At 40.8% G+C, this 27,918-nt stretch overlaps 1 protein-coding gene across 1 annotated transcript in view; it reads right to left on the bottom strand.

The window, feature by feature from the left end:
* Window positions 1-27,918, bottom strand: part of CLSTN2 (calsyntenin 2) — a 359,457-nt gene that overhangs the window by 330,990 nt on the left and 549 nt on the right. Inside the window, exon 2 of the mRNA XM_069472011.1 lies at window positions 27,501-27,623. Within this exon, the coding sequence (XP_069328112.1) occupies window positions 27,501-27,623 (123 nt within the window). The remainder of the gene's footprint in view (window positions 1-27,500; window positions 27,624-27,918) is intronic.

The raw sequence follows: 27,918 nt of genomic DNA on the forward strand, positions 1-27,918 counted from the left end.
TATGATGATGCTCAAATTTCCATACATTATATCTCACTATTTGCTGTGAATAAAACTTGAATTCTTTCCTGAAAAAAACCTCCACAGTCCTCTTGTGTATATCTCTTATGACAGCTTCCTCCTCTGAATAAAGGTTTTGAGGGCAGGGCCTTTGTTAAATTCGCCTCAAGCAACAAGTATAGGGCTTTATGCTCATGTATCTTTCCTTCCATTTAACAGACTGTTTTGCTCTGTGCTAGGACCGGAGGCCTGAAGGCAAGTAGGTCACCCTCTCTGACTTCAGGATGCCCACAGTTGGCGAGGACACACTTGAGGGAACAGGTGGTTTCAAGGTCATGCTATCAAGGTCCTGCAGATGTAAGTATTGAGTGAAAAGTCAGCTCAGATGGGAAGGGGAGAGACTGGGACAGGTTTATCAGAGGCGGCAACACCTGAGCCAAGACCTAGAGATGGGGTAGGTGTTTCAATAAGGGGCAAGGGTGGTAAAAACCAGTGAAGGGTTCAATATTTGTAAAATTCAATCCAATCATTGAGAAATATTCTGTCTTTGATATCCTTTCAAATGTTTGATTATATATACACAAGGTGTTATAAGATTGAGAAAAAACTCCAATGCCTTAGGACCAGAAAGAAAATTTTAAACTTATAACAGGATCTTGCATGTCAAATAGCCTTTTTAATGCCCCCAGATGCTTTCACATGCATGATATATTTTGTTTCTCACGACTACCTTGCCGATATAAAGAGTGTGATATTAGCACTGTCATTTCACAGATTTAGAAATAAACTTGGAAATGTACGGCTTGTCAGCCACTGACAGGCACACTAACTGTTTTCAAACATAGGCTCCGTCTCTTCGCCTCCTAAGACTTTCTGCTACGTTTGGGGGTCATTACCTGGAGTCTAAGGAAGAGGTTCCATAAATGGTTTAGGGGCTCCATAAATCTCCTGAAATTTTTATAAAATTCTCTAAGCATTTTTCAGGGCACTAAGTTCTGTATATTTCATTAGATTTCAAAGGGACTATGATTTTAAAACATGTACAAACCACTGCACCGTACCACAACCAAGGCCACTGAGAAGGAGCAAAGAAATCTTGGCTTTCATGATGACCTTGATCAAGGTGAAACTTGGGACTGGTTCACACAATTTCTGCCCAGAACAGAGCTCCCAGGGGAAGAAACATGAGGCCATGCATATGATAGCGACTCCTAAGTTAAACTGCCTTAATGCTTAGACTGAAGGTCTCCTAGGAGGTACCTGGAAACAGAGCCACCAGCTGCTCCAATCTAGCATAAATAATGCCCTCGAGCTAAAATCTGAACTCTATTTGTGTACAGTGTTTGGGTTCAGTGTGGCTAAATTTAAAAGACCTTTGCAATTTCTAACACCCACTGTCTGAGTTGGATTAAATGTCATTATACTCTAATTAAGTGATTGCTAGAGGTGAACTCTGAGTTCACCTGATGGCCAGGTGCACTTACTTACTTTGTTCATCTCAGTGATTCCCACACTTTGGAGAACACCAGCATCACCTGGGGTGCTTGTCAACTGTATAGCTATCCAGAACTCACCCCACGCCCACTGATCACATCTCTGAGAAGGCCATCTGCCTATAGCCAAGTAAAAGGAGATTGGGAGAAAAGATTTCCAATATATCCCAATCATTATTGATTACAACTACCACCTGGGCAGGGGCCTGGATGGCTCCAAGTTTGAGAAGCATCCCAGATGATTCTTATCACCAGAGTGGACTTTTTTTGGAAACTTTGTTCTCTTTAGTGGATTCCAAATCTGGGCCTGCATTACAATAGTCTATAAGGTTTCAAAGGATCTGATTCCTAGATCCACTCCAGACCCACTGAACTGAATTTTTAGGGGTGAAGCCCAAGAATGAGTTTTTCAGAAAGCTCTCCAGATGATTCCGATGTTCAGGCAAGGCTATCAGTGATTAGACAGAGGGCTGTCCTGGTGAAGGAAGTCTGGCCGCCCGCCAAGCCTTTCTGCTCAGGAGCTTCCTGACAGCCTGTGGCCAGCCTGCCCGAGGGCCGAGAACAGCTCCTGCACAATGCTCTGCGGGCTCAGGAGGCTGGGACACACTGGCAGATAGAATGACTGGCCCCACACCACACAACCTGCACGTGGCCAACTGACTGGCTTTCCACCTTTTTGGCCCTGTTGCCCATGTGGGGACTTGAGAGAAAGACAGGGAGTTAGCAACTCGCTGCGGGGTAAGATAATTTCCCCACATCCGGGCTCTGATCAGGCCTTGAAGAATCCTACCTGGGCATCAGAATGAGACCCACCTGGATGCTGAGAGCATCAGGCAAGTAACCTAAAGGCCCCTATCTCATTCATCCATCTCTCAAGTGGGGATATTATCACCTTCAGCATAATGGGATTGTTCAGAACAGGGAATCAGCAAACTATAACCCACAGGCTAAATTCAGCCAACTTTTTTTTTTTTTTTTTTTTAGCAGCCTACAGGCTAAGAATGGTTTTTACATTTTAAATATTCACACTTTAAATGGTTATATTAAGTACCTACACAATAGCCTTAATGTTGCCTCTTAACCTGCAAAGCCTAAAATATTTGCTATTGGATCCTTTAAGAAAAAGTTTGCTGACCCTTGGTTTAGAGGATTAAATAAAATAATCTATAAAAAGTCCTTGGCATATGTGTCCTACCTGCTATTATCTTTCCAAAAGCTTTTAGGAGCTGAGAACATCCGCAGGCTGGCAGACCTCATCCCCACAACCACGGAGAACTGCATTCTGCCCACAACCTGGAAGAGGACCCCACTCCAGATGAGAATGCAGCCTGGCTGATGGGTTGATTTCAGCCAGATGAGACCCTGCACAGGGGACCAGCCACACTGTGCCCAGTCTCCTGATGCATGGAAACTGTACGATAACAAATGGGAATTATTTTGAGCCACTAAATTTGTGGCACTTTGTTATGCAGCAAGAGAAAACTCATACAGATGTTCAGATACCAAAAGCTGACCACTCTTGCCAGGAAAAGGCACTTGACCTTCCTCATGCTCCTGACGTCTCCCTCTTACCTCCTTCTGCCTCATCTTTTGGGTTCCCTGTTACCTAATGGAGCCCCAGCTGACTAGCCCCAGCCCTCAGGGAGTCTGTGGTCTTTGGAACACTGGACCCTTGGGAATGCCCATGAATTTATCCATTCCTAGGGACTGCTTGGGCCAGACACAGGGGACATGGGGATGAACAAGCTGGGCCCTGCATTCATAGGGTTCCCAGTCCAGGGCTTAGCAGGGTTTCGTAATGCTTCAACACAGCATAAACAGAACCATGAGAGACAGTTGTGCCAGGTCTGTTATACTCAGCACTGTCCATCGAGGCCTTTGTGTGCCACTCTGCTCATCCCTGAAGACGCAGGCATAATTTAGACTGCTGAAAACACACACGACCTTGCCACTCAGGCCCACCTCACAGCATCTCCTGGCCTACGGTGGTGTCACTTACCTCCCGAACCATCTCTGATATGCCTTCCTATCAAGAGACTGCCAGGTCCCTTAAGATAGGAACTACAGATGGCCACACTTACATCCTACTCCACAACTCAGAGAGAGTTAGGGATCTTATGTCCCAATTCATCAATTCTCAAATGCCCTCTTCTCTCTAAAATTCAAGCAAATCCCTATTTGCTTTCCACCTGCCTTTGCAAAAGGATTAGCAATGAATCTTCAAAACACCAAAGGTCTACTCTCCACAATTATAAAACCATGGATAAAGTTAAATCTTCATAAAACAAATCCAAGTGAAGGGGTTGAAAAGCTTAACTTCTTGCCAAGTAGGTGGGTTAATCTGTGTGTAAGTAGGGGTGTGTGTGTGCATGTAAGTGTGTTGACAAAATAGTAATTTTTCCCCTCTGACTGCCACTGGCCAGCTAGGCTGATGCCAGAACTAAGCCAGGGTCAAGCTTTTGTGGTCTGTTCTTGTGGTTGCCAGAGTCTGTGGGCCTATGATACAAACATCATAGGTCATATAAATATTTTAGTCCTAGTCCTAGTGATTTGCCTTCCCCAAAGCACCAATACACCATGGAGACGTGATCATTGGCTGGTTCAGAATGGACAGCCTAATTATGGTAAGAAGTCAAAATTTAACAGGATCATCAACTAAGTCTCAGATACAATATGACATAAAGGCATTTTTCCTATCACGGAATACATAAAGCATCCATATGTATGTATTGATGCCTTCCCAAAACTTTCCATTACTTTTGCTGGAAGCCTCAGTACATTTCATAGGGACTTTCAAGACTACCTCAAGAGCCACAGATAAAATTCTAAAGTTTCCCATGAGCCACAGAGTATTCGAGTTGGAAATACCTTAGAGATCATCTAGTCAAACAGTTTAGTCTCTTGTTTTCCACATGAAAAAACTGAGCCTCAAAGAGGGGAAATAATTTGTCCAAGGATACTTTCCGAGCTAGATTCAGAACAGAAACTAAAACTGAGGCCTCCTGTTTTCTAGACGAGGGTTTCTCAGCCTCCACAATATTAACATTTAGGGCCAGACAATTCTTTGATGGGGGAGTGATCCTGTATATTGCAGGATGTTAAGCAGCACTCTTGGTCTCTGCCCACTAGCTGCCATAGCAACCTTCATCCCCCCATTAAGACAACCAAAAAAATGTCTCTGGATATTGAAAAATGTCTTCTGAGGGGCAAAATCACCCTCAATTGAGAACCAGTGATGGGAACAATGAATGATGCCAATCTATGTGAATTTTGGCTCTAACATTTACCTGGCTGTGCAATTACAGCAAATTACTTAGCCTTTCTGAGCTTTAGCTTTCTTATCTTTAAAGCAAAAACTAGTGCCACCTTTACAAGCTCTTGTGACTAGTGGATGTAAATAAAATTATGTATGTAAGTCCCACAGTTTGGTGCCAGGTACATGTTGCCTCTAGTAGACTGGCAGTGGCTATTTTTTTATTTTTTATTTTTATAAGATTTGATGGCCTGACACCAGGGTCCAGGCTGGCAATATCCAGCAAGCTCTTTCTCCTCTCTGCAATCTGCTGTAAATGCCACTGAACAATCATTTCATTGTGGGGACAGCTACCTTGGCAGCACTGAGCTGAGACTGTGGCCTTCTCACATTTGGAGGAAAGGAGTGCTTGCAAGCCAGGCAGGGCTATATTTGTCCATGCTGGAAAACAAACTGCATGGTATTTGTTTGTTTTTGTCATGTCTTTAAGCTGCCTTATCTCCAGCTGCAGGATTCTGCAAAGTAAAATTCAATTAGTATTTATCATCCTTTGCCTAGCTGAGTAAGTCAACTGCTTTCATTGCTGAAACTCATAAAAAATGTGGAATTGCCAAAGACCTATGAAAATTTCAAGATTTTAAGACAGAAAAGGCCTGGGTATAAGTCAAGAGAAGGAGAGAAGTAATTTTTTCCTTAACAAAATGACCATGTTGCTGTTTTGATCACACTGTTATATGAATATAAACAGAATCTTTAATACTAGGGCTTTCAAACTTTGGCTTCCCCGTGAAACCTGTGTGAAGAAGCTCAACACTGTACAACAGATGAGAGCGGGACACTTTGGCTGTTCGGGCTGCCTCCCTCTGTTTGCATTCCCACTGTGGGCATTTACCCTGGTTGGCATTCCAGGAGACTTGAACTGATTATCTCATACCCACCCTAATGGCCAAGAAGGGTCAAAGGAATGTGGGCTGGAGACTTCTTGGTTCCATCCCTGCCTTTTTTCTCCCCTGGAAATGACGAGGGATACCCATTCCATTACAGCCCCTTCCAGCAACCCTGGTTTGGCCAGACATGCGGAGGCAACCCCCTGCCTTCCCTCCCATTTCTAGGACCTGTCCAGGCAATGATAACTCATGGCCAAATCCTACAACTGCAACTCAACTTCCCTGTTTCTTTGACCTTCCTTAGTGTGGCTCTGGATTTTTCTCCCTGCCTTCCTTCACCATGAGAGTGGGGAAAGCTCTGCCATCTCTGACAATGGCCAGGTGCCAGGACAGGATGCCTTGATGTCAGAACCTGACATAGCTACGAGATACCTGTTCTCTCTCTTCCAGCTGTCATTGGAGCCAGTGTGGCTGCCCCCAGGCATTCTTCTTGGACAAGAAGAAAAATGCTTTTGGTTTCTTGAAGTCAATTTAGGACTAACCATCAGAAAGACAGCCCACCTAGGGAGCTGCTCATGGTCACATCTATTTCTGAAACCTCTTTTCCATCAGAACGTCCACTATAGAAGAGTATGTTTCATTTGCTTATTCATGTAAGCTCCACAATAAGAGCCCTTGTCTGTCTCATTCACTAGTATAGTTCACATGCAATAGACAATAATTTCTTATGAACGAATGGTGGGGTAGGGGAAACACTTGTCCTTGGAGTGTGCAAACCTCCAAGTGTACCAAACCCACAGTACTGTATCTCATATTCCCTGGATAGCTTCATCCAAGTTCACAAACTGGTGGCCTGGGGCCAAATTCAGCCAGTAGCATTGTTTAATCTGTAAACCACCTGTCTACACAGTGCTTTACAGACAAAACTGAATTACTTTTTAAAAAAATTCAACACAAAACCCTGGACTTCTGGTTTCTTTTCTTAAATAACAAGATCTGGCAGCCTCGAGCTTACCTTTCTAGATTAAAATAAATAATAATCTCTTAACTATTCTTCCCACTAAGTACAACTCAAAACCCTTGAACATAACGTATAAAGCAAATATAAGAAGACTCTGAAAGTTGGAGAGAAGAAGGCAGACGAGCTAGAGACCTTGAGACCTGAGGAATGACACAGTTGTAAGGTCCTTTTTTGTTGTTCTTGTTTTCCTCATATATCCCAAACTTGGAGCTGAAGAAGGCAGCAACTCAGAAATGCCAGCTGGTACAGGGAAAATTCAAAAAGGCACCAACAATTGCCCTCTCCAGCAAAAGAATCAGGAAAGGGGCAGCATAGCAAGACAGAAAACTTTCAGACAATAGCTACTCTACTCAGACAAACACTAAATAAAGAATTGTGGCCTCACCCCTACTCATGCCAGCAAAGGCTGTGTAGAAAGCCCAGGCTTCCACGCTCCTGAGTTTGCAATGTGTTACCCCAACACCTGGCTGGAGTAATATCAGCGAAGGCAAAGTAGGGAGCTGGAGCTGTCATCTCCAGTAACCAGTAATGAGCACCCTCCTACAGGCCACGTGAGGAGGCTGGATGTCCACCCTCACTTGGCAGTAATGAGGAGCTCTACTGGGGTGGTGTCAGAAACAGCTAAGTGGAAAGTCAGGACTTTCACCATTGCTCAGCTGTAATGAGGCCACCTCCACTGCAGTGTCACTGGAGACTGCCTGGGAAGCTGAAACTTCCACCCTACCCAGCAGTAATGAGATGATAATCCCTTTAGGTGCCAATGAAGGCCAAGTAGAGAACCTGGAATTCTACCCCCAGTTAACAGTAAGAAGGTGGTGCCCCTCTTTCCCTTGCTGAAGCAATGTCAGAAAAAAAAGCCAATTAAAACAGAAGGCAGAAATAAGATCTACAGTCTCAGAGCAAATACAAAATTGTCCAAATTTTAATAGAAAAATCACTCATCATACCAAGAACCAGGAAGATCTTAACTTAATGAAAAAAATCAGTAGATGCCCCACTGAAATAACAGGGATATTATAATTATTTGGCTGCTATAGACTGAATGATTATTCCCCTCATTCATACGTTGAAACTTAATACCCAATATGATGATATTTTGAGGTGGAGCCTTTGGGAGGTGATTAGGTCATGAGGGAAGAGCCCTCATGAATGGTATTTGTGCCTTTATAAAAGGAATTTCAAAGAGCTCCCTCATCCTTTCCATCATATGAGGACACAGCAAGGACATGGCTGTCTGTGAACCAGGAAGTGGGCCCTCACCAAACACCAAATCTGCCAGAATCTTGATCTTGGACTTCTCAGCCTCCAACACTATGAGAAATACATTTCTGTGGTTTATAAGCCACCTAGTACATGATATTCTCTTATAGCACCCAAATAGACTGACACTGACAAATATTTTTAAGCATCCATGATAAAAATGCTTATATGGTCAATTATGAACACACATGAATCAAAAGAAAAAGAAGAAGGCCCAAGCAAAGAATTAAAAAGTCACAGTAGAGAAAAAGAAGATATAAAGAACCAAACAGAAAATATCAGAACTGTAAAATACAATAACCCAAGTAAAAATTTCAGTAGATGAGCAGATGGACGAAAGAATCAATGCACTGGAAGAAAGAAAGATAGGAATACCCAATCTGAGCAATAGGTGGAAAATAGACTTAACAAAAAAGAGTCTCAGGGACCTATGGGACTATAACAAATATAACATTTATGTCATTGGAGTTCTGAACAAGAGGAAACAGAGAGCAGGGCTGGAAGAAAATACTCAAAGAAATAATAGCTGAAATCTCCCCATATTTGGCAAAAGCCACAAACTTACAGATTTAAGAAGTTGAGTGAACACCAAACAGGATGTATCCAAAGAAATTCATGACAAGACACCACAACTAAACTTCTAAAGACAAAAGATACAGAGAAAATATTGAAATGAGTCAGAATGACACCTTACCCATAGGGGGAAAGCAGTTAGAATAACAGTGGATTTCTCATCAGAAATCAAGGAGGCCAGAAGGAAGGGAATACTATTTTTCAAGTGCTGAAGGAAAATAATTGTCAACGCAGAATCCTATATTCAGCAAAAATACCCTTCGGAAACGAAGGTGAAATCAAGACATTTTCAAATGAAGAAAAACTAATAGAATTTGTCACCAGCAGTGCTATTCTGAAAGAATGGGTAAAAGAATTTTCAAAACAGAAAGGAAACTGTAAAAAAAGAAACTTTGGAACATCAGAAAAGAAGAAAGAACAATATAAGCAAAAATAATGTTAAATACAATAGACTTCCTCTCCTCTTGAGTTTTCTAAATTACATTTGAAGCCAAAATTATAACACTATCTAATGTGGCCCTAAACATACATAGAAGAGATATTTAAGACAATTATATTATAATAGAGGAGGTAAAAGGGATGTGAAGGAAAATAAGGTTTCTATACATCACTTGAACTGACAAAATGACAACACCAATCGACTGTGATAAGTTGTGTATGTATATACAATACCCAGATCAACCACTAAAAAAAGCTATGCAATAAGATATATTTAAAAAAAAAAGCTATAGTTAAATCGAAATGGAATTCTAAAATGTTTCCAAGTAACTTATAAGAAGTTAGGAAAACAGAGACCCCTCATAATAGAATATACACAAAATAAATAGAATGGAAGATCTAAACACTATCATATCAACCACTACATTAAATGTAAATGGCCTAAAAAAACAATTAAAAGGCAGAAGTTGTCAGAGGAGACTGAAAAACACAAACCAATATGTTGTGTAAAAAATATTTATTTCAAATATAATGATAGAAGTGGGTTGAAAGTAAAAGAATGTAAAAAGATATAGCATGCAAAAATTAATCAAAGGAAAGCATAGAGGCTATATTAATATCAGACAAAGCAAACTTCAGATTAAAGAAAATTACTGAGACCAAGAGTAACATTATATAATGATAAAGAATCAATTTACCAAGAATATACAGCAATTCTAAATGTGTATGTACTAAACAACAGAGCTGCAAAATACGCCAAATAAAAACTGATAGAACTAAAAGGAGAAATAAACAAATTCATAATTATAGTTGAAGATTTCAATATTCCTCTCTTAACAATTTATAAAACTAGTCAGAAAATCAGATAGGATATAGAAAATTTTGATGATACCATCAAAGAACAGGATTTAATTGACATTTATAGAACTCAACAACAGTAGAATATACCTTCTTTTTAAGTGTCCACAGAACATATACTGAGATAGACTATAAATGGACTATAACACAAGCCTCAAAGAAAACTGAAATCATACAAAGTGTTACTTTTGACCACAATGGAATCAAAGTAGAAGTCAATAATAGAAAGCTATCAGGAAAATCTCCAAACATTTGTAGGGGGCAAAGGCAATATACATAACCTAAACATTTGTACCCCCATAATATGCTGAAATTAAAAACAAAATTAAAAAAAAAGAAACTGTGCAACACACTTCTAAATAACTCATGAGTCAAAGAGGAAGTCTCAATGGAAATATACTAATACATTGAACTAAATAAAAATACAACACATCAAAATTTATGGGACACAGATAAAGTAGTGCCGAGAGGTAAATTTACAGCATTAAATGCATACACTAAAAAAGGAAACATACAAAATCAATAATCTAAGCTACCACCTCAAAAGCCTAGGAAAAGAAGAGAAAAATAAAATCAAGTAAAATGCAGGAAAATACACACAACAACAAAAATCAATGAAACAAAACACAAAAAAGCAATAGAAAAAAATCAATAAAATAAGGAACTATTTCTTTGAAAAGATTTATAAAATTGACAAAACTCCAACAAATCTGGCCAAAAAAAGAGAGGAAACATAAATTATCAATATCAAGAGTGAACCAGCAGGTATCATTACAGATCCTGCAGATTTCAAAAGGATGCTACAAACAACTTTACACATGTAAATCGGTCAACTTAGACAAAATGGACCAATTCTTTCAAAAACACAACTTACTACAACTCATTCAATATAAAATAGATAATTTGAGGTAAGCCCTATAACTATTGAGGAAATTGAATTTGTAATTTAGAAACTCCTCCAACGACACTGTTATGGAGAATTTGACTGGAGAATTCTACCAAACTTTTAAAAAAGAATTAACACCAATTCTATACAATCTCTTCCAGAAAATAGGAGAAAGATCTTCTCAATTCATCTTATGAAGTAGTATTATCTTGATATAAAATCAGACAATGACAATACAAAGAAAACTACAGACTAATATCCCTCATGAATATGGAGGAAAAAAAATCTGAATAAATATTAGCAAAATGAATTCAGCAACCTATAAAAAGAATTATAGACTATGACTTAATGAGGTTTATTCCAGGGATCCAAGGTTGGTTCAATATTTGAACATCAATCAATAGTATCACCATATTAACAAACTAAAGAAGAAAAGTTACATATTCATATCAATGTATGCAGGAAAGAAGTATTTGATAAAATCAATACCCATTTATAATAAAAACTCACAGAAACTCAGGAATAGAGAACTACCTCAATTTGATTTAAAAAAAAATCAACAAAAACTCTATGGGTAACATTGTATTTACTAGTGAAAGACTGGATGCTTTGCCCTGAGATTAGGAATGAGACAAGAATATCTTCTGTCATCACCTTTGTTAGTTATCATGCTGGAAGTTCTAGTCAATGCAATAAGACAATAAAGGGAAATAAAACCCAACAGATCATAAAGGAAGAAATAACACTGCCCTTGATTGCAGATGACTTGATTGTGTAGAAAATCCCAAAGAATCTACCAAAAACAAAACCAAAACTCCTAGAACTAATGAGTTTAGCAAGGTTGCACAATAGAAAATATAAAAACATAAGCTAGTATATCATATTTCTATATACTAGCAATGAAGACATAAACAGGAAAATGGAAAATACAATCCCTTTTACAGTCACTCAAAAAATGAAATAGATATAAATCTAAGAAAATATGTACAGGAATGTATATTTAAAACTATACAAAACTGATGAAAGAAATCCAAAAAAATGTAAATAAATGGAGAGATATGGCATGCTCATGGATCGAAAGACTCAACTAGGTAAAGACATCAATTCTAAAATTGATATACATGTTTAACTCATTTCCTGTTGAAAGCCAGCAAGATTTTTTGTAGTTATAGAAAAATTATTCTAAAATTTATTTGGAAAGGCAAAGGAACTAAAATAATTAAAACAATTTTGAAAGACAAAAATAAGTTGGAAGTAATCCATTTACCCAATTTCAAGACTTATATAGCTACGGTTCAAGATTATAATTTTGGTGGAGCCATAGAACTGAAAAGAGAACCCAGAAATAGACCCATACACCTATGTCTGCTATATTCTGAATGTTTGTATCCCCCACCCCACATTGTCAATTTCATATGCTGAAACCTAATCTCCAATGTGATGGTATTAGGAGGTGAGACCTTTGGGAGGAGATTAGGTTGTGAAGGCAGAGCCCTCATGAATGGCACTAGTGCCTTTATAAAAGAGGTCCCAGAGTCCTGCCTTCCTCCTTTTATTATGTGAGGACTTAGCTAGGTTCCATCTATGAACCAGAAAGAGGTTCCTTGACAGAACCTGATGATGCTGCTTCCTTGATCTAGAACTTCCCAGCCTTCAGAACTGGGAGAAATACATTTCTGTTGCTTATAAACACTCAGTCTATGGAATTTTCTCATGGCAGCTTGAATGGACTCAGATAATGCTCAAATGATTTTTGACAAAGGTGCAATTAACAAAAGACAAACTTTTCAACAAATGGGTGTGGGAGCAATTGGACATCACAGGCAAGAAATAAAAAATAAATAAAAGAGTCTCAACCTAAGTGTTTTGCCATATTCAAAAATTAAGTCAAGATGTATTATGCACTTAAATGTAAAACTGTTAAACTTTTAGGGGGAAAAAAAAAACAGAAGTGAATCATCAGAATCTAGGGCTAGTCAAAGAGTTCTTAGACCTGACATTAAAAGTACAATGCATAGAATTAGATTTCATCAAAATCAAAAACTTTTGCTGTAAGAAAGACTCTGTTAGGAGGATGAAGAGACAAGTTACAGGCTGGGAGAAAATATTTACAAACCACATATTTGACAAAGGACTAGTATTTAGAATACGTAAAGAATTATCAAAAGGCAACAGTAAGAATATTAAAAAATAACAAAAAACCCAATTCAGTTATGAAATGGATAAAAGACATGAAGAAACATTTCACAAAAGAGGGTTACACACAGAAAATATGCACACACAAAGACATTGACATAATTAGTCATTAGAGAAATGCAAATTAAAACCACATTGAGATAACAATATACCTATCTGAATGACTATAATAAAAAATAGCTACAATATCAAATGCTGGTGAAGATGCAGAGAAACTCTATTACTTATATATTGTTGATGGGAAAGTAAAATGGTGCAGCCATTTAGCAGTTTCTTAAAAAATTAAACATGCAACTACTATATGACCCAGCAGTTGTACTCCTGACATGTAGCATCCCAGAGAAGTGAAGACTCATGTTCACATAAAAGCTTGCACATAAATGCTTATAGCAGCTTTATTCATAATAGCTCCAAAATGGAAACGACCCAGATGTTCTTAAATTAACAAATTGTGGTATATCCTTACCAGGGACTACTACTCAGCACTAAAAGGATGGACTATGCACACAGGCAACAACCTAGTTGAATTTCCAGAGAATGGTGCTTAGTGAAAAAGGTCAATTCTAAATGGTTGCTTACTATATGATTCCATTTATATAACATAGTTGAAATGACTAAATTACTGAAATGAGAACAGATAAGTGGTTACCAGGGGTTGAGGAAGGGATGGCTGGGAGGAAAGTAGGTGTGGCTATAAAAGAGTAACATGATGGAAATGTTCTGTATTTTGACTCTACCAATGTTACTGTCCTGGTTGTGATACTGTATGATAGCTTTGCATGATGATATCACTGGGGAAAACTGGGTAAAGGGTACACAGGATATCTGTATTACCTCTTACCACTGCATGGAAATCTATAATTACCTCAAAATAAAGAATTTAGATTTTTAAAAACCAACCTTCTTAAAACAAAGGTAGCCATTGCTGAGTAGCAGCAGTCCCTCCTGTTTGGTTCACTACAGTCCCTTCCAGTCCAGATTTCCTCTGGCCAGGCCTCTTCCTCCATTGGCTACTTCAGACCTGTGAGTAGTGATCTGGGAAACACAGAAGCTGGGGTGGCTTTGCTGCCAGGTACACCAGAGGGCCTCCAGGGGTCCGCTTTTGCCCCTGCAGGTGCAACATAAGCAACAGGGATGAGATGTTCCTGAACTCCACTGCCCCTTCTCCCTACTCCCATGCTGCTTAGAAATAGGTTGTAAGCCACTCAGTCCTTTTCAATTCAAATCAACAAATATTTACTGAGAATTTCTAAGCTAGATGGTGTGCTAGGACATAGGATATTTGAGCCGGCTCTGGCATAAGGAGCAGATGATTAAACAGATTGCATTGAAAGTGCAGCAGAATCCGGGAGCAAACATGTCAAAAGCAGTAAGAGAAGGTGATAGGTCAGCTTAAGCATGGAATATACAATCTGTCATTCATTCAACAAATTTTAATTGAGCCCCTACTCAGGGCTCAGTGCCAGGAACACAAAATGGATTCAGACACTGCTGCTCAAGACCCTTGGGAAGGCAGACTCACAAACAGACACGTGCAGCCCACTGTGGCAAGTGCTGGGCAGAGGACAGCACTGAAAGAGCCGTGGCCACAAGGGTGGAGGCCACAAAGATGCCATTAGGAGAGAAGAGTCCATTTCACGGATGTCAGTGCAGGACCCAGTCCGGAGTGGGCTGGACGTAAGGCCCTGATCTGGGGCAGGCACCTCTCATCACTTCCTGCGATCTGGCTGTACACACTGCGTTGCATTTGGCTCAGGACCCTCTTTGTAAATCGATTTCAAACATTTATAGTCATGTCTCATGGACTGGATGTGGGCGTGAGAGGAGCGGGGAGGGGGAAGGCACAGTGGAACCCAGATAGCAGGCAGGAATATCTGAGCTCTCGAGAGAAAATAAAGCAGTACACATGAGAAAGAACTGAGATGGTGGAGGCCAGAACCAGCAGCAAGACTTGAGTGGAAGGCTGCCTACCGCAGGACCGCTCAGACCTGCATGCGAATACATCCCGCACACCTCAAACCTGGGGGGACCCACCCGTTTCTAGAGAGGGAGGGCTTCATGGTAAAACAGAAACCATAGTATGACTAGGAGTCCGGACAACTTCTCTGAGGGAACCCCTGAGCAAGAGTAACTGGAAGAAGAGAAAAGACAAGACTTTTTCTCCTGGGCTGGGGATAGAGGTGATTAAGAGAGGCCAGCGTGGCTCAGGGCCTCCCACGTGGGCTGGCCCAGGGAGGGCACGTGACCCAGCCTCAGGGTGGGCCGATGAGGACAGCATCAGAGTAACAAGCACACAGAGGCGGGCAGTGGCCACCAGTGGCAGAGGCTGACATAGAACACACCCCAATGGTATGCCCACCTCTCACTTCCCCAATTTGTTTTCTTTTTCCCTTTTTTGCCCGTCAAAATTTGCTATTAGTATCATTAATGTGCAGAAAGAATCCCTGCCACACTGGGATTCACCTTTCCATTAAAAAAAAAAATACAAAGAGGATTGTGTTTTAATGAAGTCCACGGCCACCCAAGCCTAACATTGCAAGTGACATCATTTACCATGGCACTCAGCTGTATCTTAGATAAATAATAATAATTTCTAAAGTTTGTAGATCATATTGAACTTGGCTTAATAGGCCCTCTCTCCAAACCTCTGAAAGGATGGCTCATAAAGAAGTAATTAGTTTATATAGACTGTCAAGGTTCATGGGGGACAGCTGGCCTTTGATGCCTTGTCTGTGATTACAGGCAGCTACAAGATCATAAAATCAAGCTCTGAACTCATGCCAAAGTATTCAGTGATCTCAGTCTGGACACTCTGCCAAGCAGAATGAACTATAAACGCCTCCTTGTACTCCTATTCTTTGGGTTGAGATCTCAAATAAGTCTAAGACATTTAGGACAAACATGCACAGGCCCAAAATTCCCATTGGGAAGGGATTTGAATTGGTATTAACTTGCCTAAGCTTGGATATTAAATGGTACAATTCCTGACAGTTGGATTTGTTTTTCAGTGATCACTGACTTTGCTGTGATGGGCACTAGCCATGAGTTTTTAAGAGGTTTTTACGAGGTTTCCCTCACTGTTTGCAAATTCTCAATTCATCTCTATTTCATTTCTTCTCTGTGCTGCCACATTATCTGAGCTCTCTTGGGCCCTTTGTTCTCCTTCAGCTCAAACCATGCTTTGTGCCCTCCCACTCCCAATACAGTAAATCATATTAACGAGTGGTTTTCCTTAGGCCTCTTTGGTTTCCAGGGACAGATACATATGAAGAGATAAGAGGGGATAAAAATGCAGCTACAAGGATGATTTTACAAAAATCTAGGATCACCAACACACCAGGACGACTCAGGAACTGAGGCTACTATTCTCTTCAGGGACCCCTTATAGTGTCTCCCCTTTGGGCACATCTGCTTCTTTCTGGGACCAGCTGCCCTCCCCTCATTCTGCTGACAGTTTGCACGTGTGATGGAAGTTTCATCTGAAACACCCTACAATCCCTGGCCTCTCAGCACCCAAACAGGAAGGCAAGTGGCCTATTTGATGTTTTCAATCTAAGTAGCAAGTCACAGATTATAACTAGCCTATTTATTTGGCATCTAGAATTGCACCCCAGGTTGGATCACAGTTGGGCAAAGTGGCTGGGTCATGGGGCTTAGAGTTTGGCCGCCAGGGGCCGTGGGTGGGAAAACACCACAGACATGTCTGTATCATACTTGTCAATAAGGCATGTCATAGATTTGGAGTCCCTGATATCCCAGAATGTCTGCAAGCTTGGAGCTTGTTGGGTCTTCCGAATTGTTTTTCCAACAGAAAAAAAGGTGGTTTGGGGGTTTTGTTCTTTACTTTTTGTTTTTCCTTGTTTATTGTATAAAGTCCTGACTTGGGAGGCCCAGGTTTAACCATTGCTTTCCCAAGTTGGACACTGACGTGAAGATGGATGAAGCTAAGAGTTTCCTTAGGGACAGAGTCCAGGATGCTGACCTCAGGTGCGCTGTGCTGACTCCCTCTGAGCCCATCAGACCCGGAATGTAGCAGAACCAAATGACGGCCAAGGGGAGGAGGAGCCAATGCAGCAGTAGAGAACAGTGGCTGGGGAGAACCTTTTAGGACCAGAATTACCCTGAAGATGGGGGGGCCCCTGGCAACATTTTTTAGCAGGATATTAGAATCACCGCAGCCAAATGGCCAAACACAGTGGCAGGTGTGTCCCTCCTGGGCTCTTTTCCGAATGGGCATGTTTACTGAGGTTTTCCTTCCCTGGGTGGGTACGTGTGGGAGGATAACTCATCTTTTCAGCTCCTAGGTCTCTGGATCAGGAGGAGCTGCATCCAGCTCTCACAAGGATCACAAAATCTTGGTCTTTAATCCAGATGCCATGCTTGTATACAGCTTTTGGGGGTCCTAGGACAAGGGTGAGTTATTTTAAGTGAGGAAGGGACGAATAATTGTGACCTCAGGCAGGCTGTGGTAGAACGGGTTGCATTATGACCCTTCCCTCTGTGCCCTTTGATGGTCCACTTCTACACTGACTCTGGACTGGGCTATAGAGCTTGATTTAGCTAGTGGGACAGTAACAAATTTGTCATTAGCAGCTGCTTGCAAAAGTGCTTGCACATTTTGCACCTTTGGCTTCTCACCACAGGGACAAGCTCAGGCTAGCTTATTGGAAGAATACATGAGGGAGAACTGTGTCATTCCAGCCGAAGCCACCCAAGACCACCCTAGACCAGCCAGTGTACAGCTGACCCACCAGCTGCCTGTAGACACGTGAACCAGCCCAGCAGGAATCAGCTGAGCCTGGCTCAGATTAGGAGAGCTGCCCAGTCAACAGGTAGGCTCATGAGAAAGAAGTAATGGCTGTTGTTTGATGCTCTGAAGTTTTGAGGTGGCTGTTGCACAGCAATACTTAACTGAGACATCTGGGTTAAAATTGCAATTTTACCATTACTACTATGTTCTGGGCAAACTATATAATCTGGGTTAACTTCAGTTTCTCCTTCTATAAAACAGGGATAATGATAATGTCTATTTCAGAGGATGTTGTAAAAATTAAACGATATAGTGTATGTAAAATAGTGCCTGGTATATAGTAAGTACTCAGTAAATGTTAGCTAATTTTCAGTGCTGTTGTGTGCAATTGTTTTCTGTACAAGGATGTATGACAAAGGGGACAAGCAGGAGCTGAAATCCACTTCTTTCTCCACTTGCCAAGCTGTGTGCTCTGGAGTGAGACAGTGTCCATCTGTAAGAAGGGGCACCTGTTTCTAATTTGCACAGTTACCATATGGGCTGGCACCAATGCTGCTATTGTTATTGATTTCATTGTTCATTTTTCATCTTGTTTTAGTGTAGTATTGTCGTTAACTCAGAGTCCCAGAAAATATGAAATTCCTACATTCAACTGCTTCTCTCAAGTTATCTCCCAGTGCCAGTGCTCAGGTGTCCTAATCTGGGACTCTACATCCTTCCTGTTAGAGTGACCAACTCACTCTGGCTCTCCAGGACCTCATATATTCCAGAAAACCCTTCAGTCTCAGATAAACCAGGACAGTTTGCCTCCCTGACTGTCCCTTTCAACCTTGTTGGTGACAAATAGCCCACAAGTGTCTAATGGTTCTCCCTCAAACATGAGTTTGACCTAGAGCATGACCTAGCCAGAGTCTTCTCATGGAGAAGGTCCAGTAGCCCTGGGCCAGAGTCACTGGTGGGTGTGAAGGCCCTGCTGGCCTCACCCCTACATCCCTCTATCAGTCAGACCACAGAACCAAGCCTTGCTCTGGGTCTTTACCTGGGACCTTCACTCTCTTCTCTGGCCGAGTGAAGCTCTCACCTGTCCTCCTTTCCCTGAACTCTGGCTTTGAGTCCCTCCTCTAGCCATCCTCTTGGGGCCATCCCCTTCAGCTTTCCTCCATGGCCTTCCTGCCCTCAAAGTCTACCTCTGACCACTCAGCACAGGAGGAGCTCTGTGTGTCTCTCCTCACACAGTCTCCTGCTGCTGCCAATAAGCCCTCTCCAACGAGACCCCGTGGAGAGGACTGGGGCACCAGGATGAGCACAGAATGTGATGGGGGAGAAGAAAACAGTAGAATCCTTCAGATGAGATGGGCTACCCTACACTTACCAAGGCTGAGCTGCCACACAGCAATGATACACATATGGGCTTTGATATGAACAAAACCAAAAGAAGGCCAAGTGTCAGGGGCTACCTAGACAGGCAGCTTCAGAGACACTGAGAGACAGTTTTTGGTAATCAAGGAAAGATGATGGACCCCAAGGATTATGTGAATGGCCCCTGTCCACCCCAGTGGTGCTGAGATCTGCCTCCTGGGCTGGTTGGCCATCAGCAGGAGAGAAGAGTATAAAATGTGAAAGGGAAAAGTTGGAATGAATGTGGTGCCCCTGGTGGAGATGGCCAAGAGAGGGCCCCAGACACACACACCCAGCCCCATATCAATCACTGTCAAGGCTGAAAGCTGCCAAACTGGCAGAAGAAAGAGAATGAAGGAACAGAGCCCAATCAATACTTTAATTCCAGAGTGAGGGATACATCAGGGCTTCCTTCTCCCAGTCTGCTTGGCAGAGATTCTGTTGGCAGCACCAACAGAATCAGTTGTATAGGTGTGGCCATTGCAACAGCCTTGCTGCTCCTGGGGAACAACAGATGGACCTTTCCCTGTTATCCTCTCTAGAGATCACAAGCATCACCCTGACCAGGTTTCCTGGCTGCTGTCCCCTCACCCCTCAAATGTTTTAAGCTTTAAAGCAATTTCTGCATTACTTCTATGAATCCTCAAATAGCACCTTGCCTGCCACTGGAGAACCTGAGATCAAATTCACTGTGGAGAGGGTTCGCCACAGGGATGGAGGCCTGAAATCTGAGTACATGGGGACTGAGTCCCCCTACAGGTGGCAGACAGGCGTGGAATGCGAGTCCAGTTCTGACTTCCCCATTTATTCTGAACTCTACCATCTTCTCTAAAGTTGGGCAGTCACAGATAGTGTGAGCAAAACATTTGACAACACAATCTCAATCTGTCACTGTAAAAAGAACACATCTGTTTTTTTTTATTCACTATGAACTAAATCACAAAAATAAAATCCTGTCTCCTATGCTTATGTAAGAAAGGCATTTCCAAGTTGCCCATGGAAGTTTTATTTTAAAAACATGGAAAACTATTGTAAACAGCCTAAATATCCAAAAATAGGAGAATGGTTAAATAAATTATGGTACATCTATATGATGTATAATTATGCTAACACCGAAGTAATATTTTTGAAAAAGTTTTAATCAGCTTGGAGAATGCCTGTTAACAGTGAAAATACAAAGACCCAGAGCCAAGTACACCATGATCCAAATTAATTAAAAAATATATATCTACACATGAATATAAAAAGTCTAGTAGGATCTTAGGAGTATGGGTAAATTCTTTTCTATAAGACAAGGATGCCCACTGTCATGACTTCTATCCAACATAGTGCCGGAAGTCCTAGCTACAGCAATCAGACAAGAGAAAGAAATTAACAGTATCCAAATTGGAAAAGAGAAGGTCAAACTATCACTTTTTGCAAATGATATGATCTTATACCTAGAAAACCCCAAAGATTCCACCAAGAGACTCCTGAAATTGATAAATAAATTCAGCAAAGTCTTAGGTTACAAAATCAATGTACACAAATCAGTAGCATTCCTATACACCAATAATAGAGTGAGAGTAAAATCAAAGTCTCAATATCATTCACAATTGCTACAAAGAAAATAAAATACCTAGGAATATACTCAAACAAGGAACTGAAAGATCTCTACAAAGAAAATTACAAAACACTAAGGAAAGAAATTGCAGATGATATAAACAAGTGGAAAAACATACCACATTCATGGATCAGTAGACTCAACGTTGTTAAAACATCCATACTACCCAAAATGATTTACAGTTTTAATGCAATTCCCATAAAAATACCAATGTATTTTCACAGATCTGGAAAAAATAATTCTATGCTTTTTTTGGAACCAGAAAAGAGCCCGAATAGCCAAAGCCATCTTAAGCAAAAGGAACAAATCGGGAGGCATCACGTTACTGGACTTCAAACTATACTACAAGGCTATAGTAAGCAAAATAGCACCGTATTGGCACAAAAATGGGACATAGACCAATGGAACAGAACAGAAAACCCAGATATGAAACCATTCACGTACAGCCAACTGATCTTTGACAAAGAAGACAACAATGCATACTGGGGAAAAGAAACCCCATTCAATAAATGATGCTGGGAAAATTGGATAGCCACATGCAGAAGAATGAAACAGGATTCCTGTCTCTCACTACTCACAAAATTTAATTCAAGATGGATAAAAGACTTAAGTGTAAGGTATGAAACCATAAGAATTGTAGAAGAAAATGTTGGAAAAACTCTTCTAGATACTAGCCTAGGCAAAGAATTTATGACTAAGACCCCAATGGCAATTACAGCAACAACAAAAATAAATAAATGGGACGTGATTTAATTATTCTTTATTCTTTTTAGTGATTTTCACCTGTACTTAAATGAACAGACTTTGGTCCACGTCTTTGTGCTCCTGGCCTATCTTGACTCAACTCTGTGAGGTCTGAGGCAGTGGCCCAGATTGCGGATTCCAGATGGGTCTGAACCTGGTTCTTTGCAGGGAGGCTACAGGCTGGCTTCTAGCTGAAGCCAAGTGGCTACTTAGAGAGCAGAATGGGATGCAGGGAGCACCCTGCCTTCTGGCCTTCAGGAATGGCCCCCAAACAAACCAGCTTGGAATGCAAAGGCACATCTACTGTGATACTGATGTGGCTGGCTTCTCCGGGCCAGAACAAGAGGTCAGAGAGCTGTGGGGCAGGACAGACTGAAGATGGCTGAGTCCTATGCCTGGAGTCCTGAGGGCACTGGAAGAAGGACTGAGGCCACAGTTATAATATTTCCCAGTGCCCCACGTGGTTCTCATTCATGGACCTCTTGGTTTTTGCTGCTTCCACAAACCACAAACCACCTAAATACAATTTACTTATATTTTCCTTTAAATTTGCTTTTTTAAAAAAACTCAAGTGAATTTCTGTAAAAAGAAAATGACCAAAATGAAACGCTAGTAATACTTGCCTCAAATAGAAAGTAATTTAAGTAAAATGCAACAGAATTTTATTAAAATTCTAGCTTGAGGTTGTTGCCTATGGAAGGCTCTGTGAAAGAGCTTTCTTCCTCTTTGTCAAAAGAGTTATTAGCAAGTGTTTGAGAGGTAGGTGTTCAAGAGGTACTGAACCTCCTAAGCTGCACCTTTGCCCTTGACACACTCAGAAAGAGAACTTAAAGGGGAATGCCTTCCTCAGCACGGGATTCAGCATTCTTTAACGCTATGTCTGGGGACCATGTAAATCTACTGCCAATGAGATGTGTCTTACACTGGACATCTGGCAGAGAAGAAAGACGGCAGGACTTGGAGTCTGGAATCCAGTGACAGGGCTGATCCATCCTGGCTAGGTAAGCTTCAACAGCTTACAAAATTTCCCTGTGATACAAAAGGAATCATAATATCTGACCTACTTGTTTCACAGAGCTGGTGAGGTTTGGATGTAATTGTGTGTGTGCATGTGTGTGTGTGTGTGTGTGTGTGTGTTTATAATAAAAGGCCACATGGTTTGTGATAGTCTGAAACTATATCTTTGAACTAATAGATTATAAGGATAAATTACAGGTAGAATGTGAAAATGTTTATTCCCAACTAACTGGCATTTATTTACAGAGTTCTGCATAGTTTTGAAGCTACTTTCCCTTACATTATTTAACTGATTGTTCTCACACCACCACATAAGCAAACAATCTAGGCAGCATACTTGGTGGCACAAGCGGATGACTGCATCAAAGCTTAGAACAAACTCCAAACTTACTTTTTTCTTTTCCTTAACATCATCATCACAGATTTAAATTGCACTATTGTAATCAACCTAAAATGAGTCAAACACTTGTGGCTTATTGATAATAATAATAATTGCAATTACTCTGATTACCCTCATTATCACCATAGCTGTGATGATCAGAACTATGATTTCTTGGGTATCTACTGGCTGCCAGAGGGTGCTCTAGACATTGTGCATTAATATCTTTTTAATCCACATATTAACACCAGGAGTAGGTATTACGATTATACTCATTTTAAATATAAGAAAACTGTCCCTCCGAGGAGTTCAGTGACTTATCTGAGATTGTATTATAAGCTAGTAAGTGGCAGGTCCTAAATGTAAAACTATGTGTGTCTGGCTCAAAGCCGGTGACTATTCACACCCCTTCCTTCCCTTCTCACTATAAGACACCAGGGCTATACCAAGCCTTCTGGGAGGGTCTCTGCCATCAGACACCTATAGATCCCTTGGCATGAGCAGGAACCTGGTGCAGGTCCAAAGACATGGAGGCAGATAGACTGGCAGACGCTGAACACAACAGAGGTACAAACAGAATCAACCATGTAGGAAAGAGCATTCCTTGCTGCAAACAGGACCATAACCAGATGATCAAACCAGGCCAGATCACATCCCAGGCAATTTTTTCTGGGCATCCTTCAGAGAGTTGCCGAGCCTGAGAAGTCAGCCAATTATGCCTGATCATTCTCTGCAGCCCTGTCCTTATAAAAGACAAGTCCATTCTGGCCCAATGTAGACAAATGAGCAGTTCTATCATCTCTGAAAGGCAATCTAATTCTCTTCAAATTTAAAAGTCTCTACAGTTTTCTAACAGGCCTCAGTGGGGCACAGGTAGAAATTAATAAGTTCACGGTGTGCCCAGCTTGCTTTCATTATCGTTTTTTGCCATGCAGTGGACCGGCTTTTCATTATTACTCAAGGGTTTTTCCGTATCTGTTTCTCTAAGAAGGTGAAATCTACAGAGCTCAGACCCTGGGTTGAGAATCGAGTCAAGTCTAACGGGCTGGACTGCAGTCTGAGGGAGGTTTCATTGGCTGAGTGTCAGTACTTCACTCACCAGGTGGGGCAGGGATCAAAAGGGAGCTCAGAGCAAGTGGTGAGAAAGCCCCGTGCTGGCCTGCTCTGGGATACTGGGCAAATTGCTTAACCTCTCTGTGAGTTAGTTATCTGCTCTGTGAGACTGGAGGGAGGAGGGTCTGGAAAAGGAAACCCAAATTTATTAAAATTCTACTACATCTCGAATCATTGCAACATGTGTCAGAGACATTTTTTAAAAATTTCATCAAAACAAAAAGCCTGCCAAGCTTATATTATTTCACAGATATTGACAGTAAGCAGCTATTCCATCATATTGTCCCTAAGTCACATCATTAGGATAAGGCACATGCAGGCCAGGGAATGATTGGCTGCTCCGGTGTGAGTGGGACTGCAAACTCACACAACTTTTCTAAAAAGCAGCTCAATATATTTCAGGAACTTTAAAATGCTTGACCAATTCATTCCAATTCTGGAACTCCATCCAGACAATGGAATCTGAAATATGGACACGTGTTATAATAAAATAAAATTGGAAATAGGCATATTGTCAATCAATAAGAGAATGGTAAATGATAGAACATTAAGTAGGAAATCATGCAGCAATTTAACCAGTCACAGAAGAATATTTAATAAAATATTGTATTTTTATTAGTTTAGTGGGGAAAATAAGTTATAGTATTAAATATGAGATGTGATCACTATTTTTGACCAAAAAAGAGTAGAAAAATGACTGGAAGGAAATACACTACAATGTTACAAAGTAGTTTTCTCTGGAGATATGAAGACATATACTTCATGCTTTTTGTGTGTGCTTCCTATATTTTCCACAGTTTCTACAATAAACACTTGTTATTGTCATAATCAGGAGAAATACCACAAAATCCATTTTATATCCCTGAAATCTGCATTTATATATAAAATGCAATCATGATTTTAATTTAAATGAAAATCACTTGAGTTGTGTATGATTTTTACTAATATTTTAACAGAATCTATGTGCAAGAAATTTTTAAAAAAATATTTCAAGGGGAGAAAGATAAGAGAAACAAGGCAGAGCACAAACAGTATGATGAAACTGTCTTCCGCAAAGCTTACAGCTCATCTCACAGGCTAAGCTGGAAATGAAGACCACTGGGAAGGGGTGGGGAAGCTGACACAACACAGCCGCAGCTGATAGGGGGGACTAAAAGCTTCGGTTGACTTGGAGGAGTGATGGAGTTGGCAGATATGAATTTTTCAATTTTATGAGAATGATAGGGATCTGAAATAAATCTTCAGTATTTTCTTTTTAAGATAAATGCTTTAAAATAAACGCCTACAGCATGGATGGATGGCTAGTGCCTGTGTCCTGTCTTAGCACCAATCATAAATAACACTGAGAAAAATAGCTTTGGCCAGTCTAAAAAGCACCTTTATTTTTTACTCTTAAGAGCTTGGAGGATTATATTTTGATGCATTAAGCTAGATTTTTTTTAAGGCATCTGCAAATAATAGGAGTATAGGAATTTTCTTCAGATGGAAAAAACTATTTAGGGCTTGGCTTAGAAGTAAACCTTGGTTTCAAGATGTGCTTGAACAACTGTGGGCATATCCAACAGTTAGAATACAAATTCAAGTTTAAGGGAATGTCATGGGTTTGAAATGTAAGGAAATTCTTCAGGGAATCTTCAGATAAAACTTGTAATTTTTCTTTAGCCCTAAAACCTAGACAGTTAAGTAATCTTTCATAAATTCAAACTTTCAAATATCAGATTTGCTTGAGGTTTTTATTTTTCTATTCTAGTCTGCATATTAGAGAGCTTATAACTTTATTATAAACAGCTTATTCAACTACATCAGTGTCCCTGTTCACTACTGGGTGAGCTCAGGACTACATAAAGGGTAGATATAACACATAATCAGATATATTACTCATCTCTTAAAGGGTGAGCCTTGATACACTGAAATGACTTAATGACATCTGTTTACTTCCGCTTTAATCTGTCACTGATTTTCTCTGTTACTGCATGGGAAAAGCGAATGAGAGGGCCTGCCTAGTGGAAGGGCCTCTGCACACAGGCCGTGAGAGAAGGGGCCAAAGGAAGCCGGGAGCACAGGCTCGGAGTGGAGAGGAAGCCACCCCTCAGCTCTGTATATCAAATCTGATCCATCAAGAGAAACCAGAATCCTGCATTTTTATGCTAAATCTCCCAATTTCTAAATGTTTGTCTCTACTTTTTAAGCACACAGTGCACGCCAAGCCAAACATTTTCATGACCCAAACATTTTTGCTAATATTTATTTAAAAAGCCAATTTTCAGGGGTTGCTAAGAATTGCCAGTTAAGCCTGGTACCATGTTAGCTATGTGCAAGAAGGGGGTGTGCTGGAGTATTCCTAGGCTGGCAAATGTTTGGGGAAGATACTTCATCTTTTGTGGAAAAGACAGCATGGAGTTTACACTTCCAAGTGGCATTCAGTTGAACTTCTGAGGGTGGTTGGGAGAGGTATGGAAATGCCCCAGTTCTAAACACCATGGAAGTCACCCTTGATGGCTATTATTCTACATAAAATAAAGAAAACGCTTTCTTCTGAGAGTCGAGAGTGTCTCCCCCATGCTCTGCAACAATGCTTATGGGTTTATCTTCACATACTGCTGGATTTCCCCATTTAACCCACTCGTTCTCTCCTTACTTTATAATACTCTATAATGAAAAAAAAAGGTCTTCACAGAGCTTATCTCTTAGAAGTGCAAAAGAGCCTATTTTTTCTGCCCAAGTAGCTCATAATGTAGCAGACAAACTGTCAGAAAAAATAGACTTCATAATGGTGAAAACCTCAGCCTGGCACCCATCTATCATAAAGCAATCTTCCAGAAATCTTGAAAACCTTCATTAAATTTCCTGTCTTTCTCCTGACAGTTATAAAATGTTAACAATATTACTCATGATGCAGGCATCTTCAGAAATCCTTTGTCCAATCCCTCCTCCTGTTGCTATCACCTGTCCTGCTCTTTGCCAAAATCCACGGAAACACATGACCTAGCCGTATTCCTCACCCGCCCCTCCTGGGGCCTGGCCCTTGAGGAAGTCAGAACAGGAAGCAGGGGTAGTTTTGATGACAGTGAGAAGGCTCTCTGGCCACCAGATGCAGAGAGCAACATGGCACTGCCTTTGGAGTCCCCTCCAAAAGCCATACCCACTTGAAATCTCAAAGGCAAGACCCTGTCCCACCCTTAGTATTTCCTGGTCCTTTTTTCTTTCCCTTTTCTCTTGCCAATTTACCAAGCTACAAGTTTCCACATATCCATGATATATGGGTAGTGAGGACAGAGGGTCACACATCTTATCATGTCTATGGGTCAGCTCTCTAGGGGAAAACTCCCCTAAGAATCTTACTAGCCCAACTTCTCCAACTCCAGGGTCAGTTCAGCAATTAACCACCCCTCAGAAGAACAAAAAAACAGTGGTCTTACATTGGAGACAACGCGAAGGAAAATAAAAACCACATAAGGAGAGACAGAATCCACACCAAAAACAAGAAGAGGCATACAACTTTAACATTGTAGGCTGATCTAGGAGATGCACAGCTATAAACAGCTATAACGCCCTGGCCTGGGCTCTGTGGAGGTTTCCAAACACGTGTCCACAGTGAGCCAAGCCCGACCATGCTAAGCCATCACCTCACCTGCAAAAGGAACTGGTGCATCCTTATCCAGGGCTACCAGAGGTGGGTCCAAAATGACTGTGTCATTGTTCTCAGTTATGACTCCATGATACGAAGTCTCGATCCATGGCTTGTGCTTGTTGACTAGAAAAGAACAGGGGAAAAACACAACAAACAAAAATATCATTTGAATAACTAATCTATAATAACAGTATCAATATCATACATTTGCCCAATCATAGGCTCTCAAAAAAAAAAAAAAAGAATCGATTGAAAGCTTTAATTCTCAAATGCTACTATCTACTGATAGATGTTTCAGAGTTAAATTTCATTATCAGTAAATAAACCAGAAGATTATGGCTGTGTGCACTGGGATTTCTGACATCAACCTAATCTGATCCAGCATTAGGAAAAGTTGCTGCATTTTACGTACATGCAT

Source organism: Eulemur rufifrons, chromosome 7 (assembly GCF_041146395.1).
Source record: "Eulemur rufifrons isolate Redbay chromosome 7, OSU_ERuf_1, whole genome shotgun sequence".
NCBI lineage: Eukaryota > Metazoa > Chordata > Mammalia > Primates > Lemuridae > Eulemur > Eulemur rufifrons.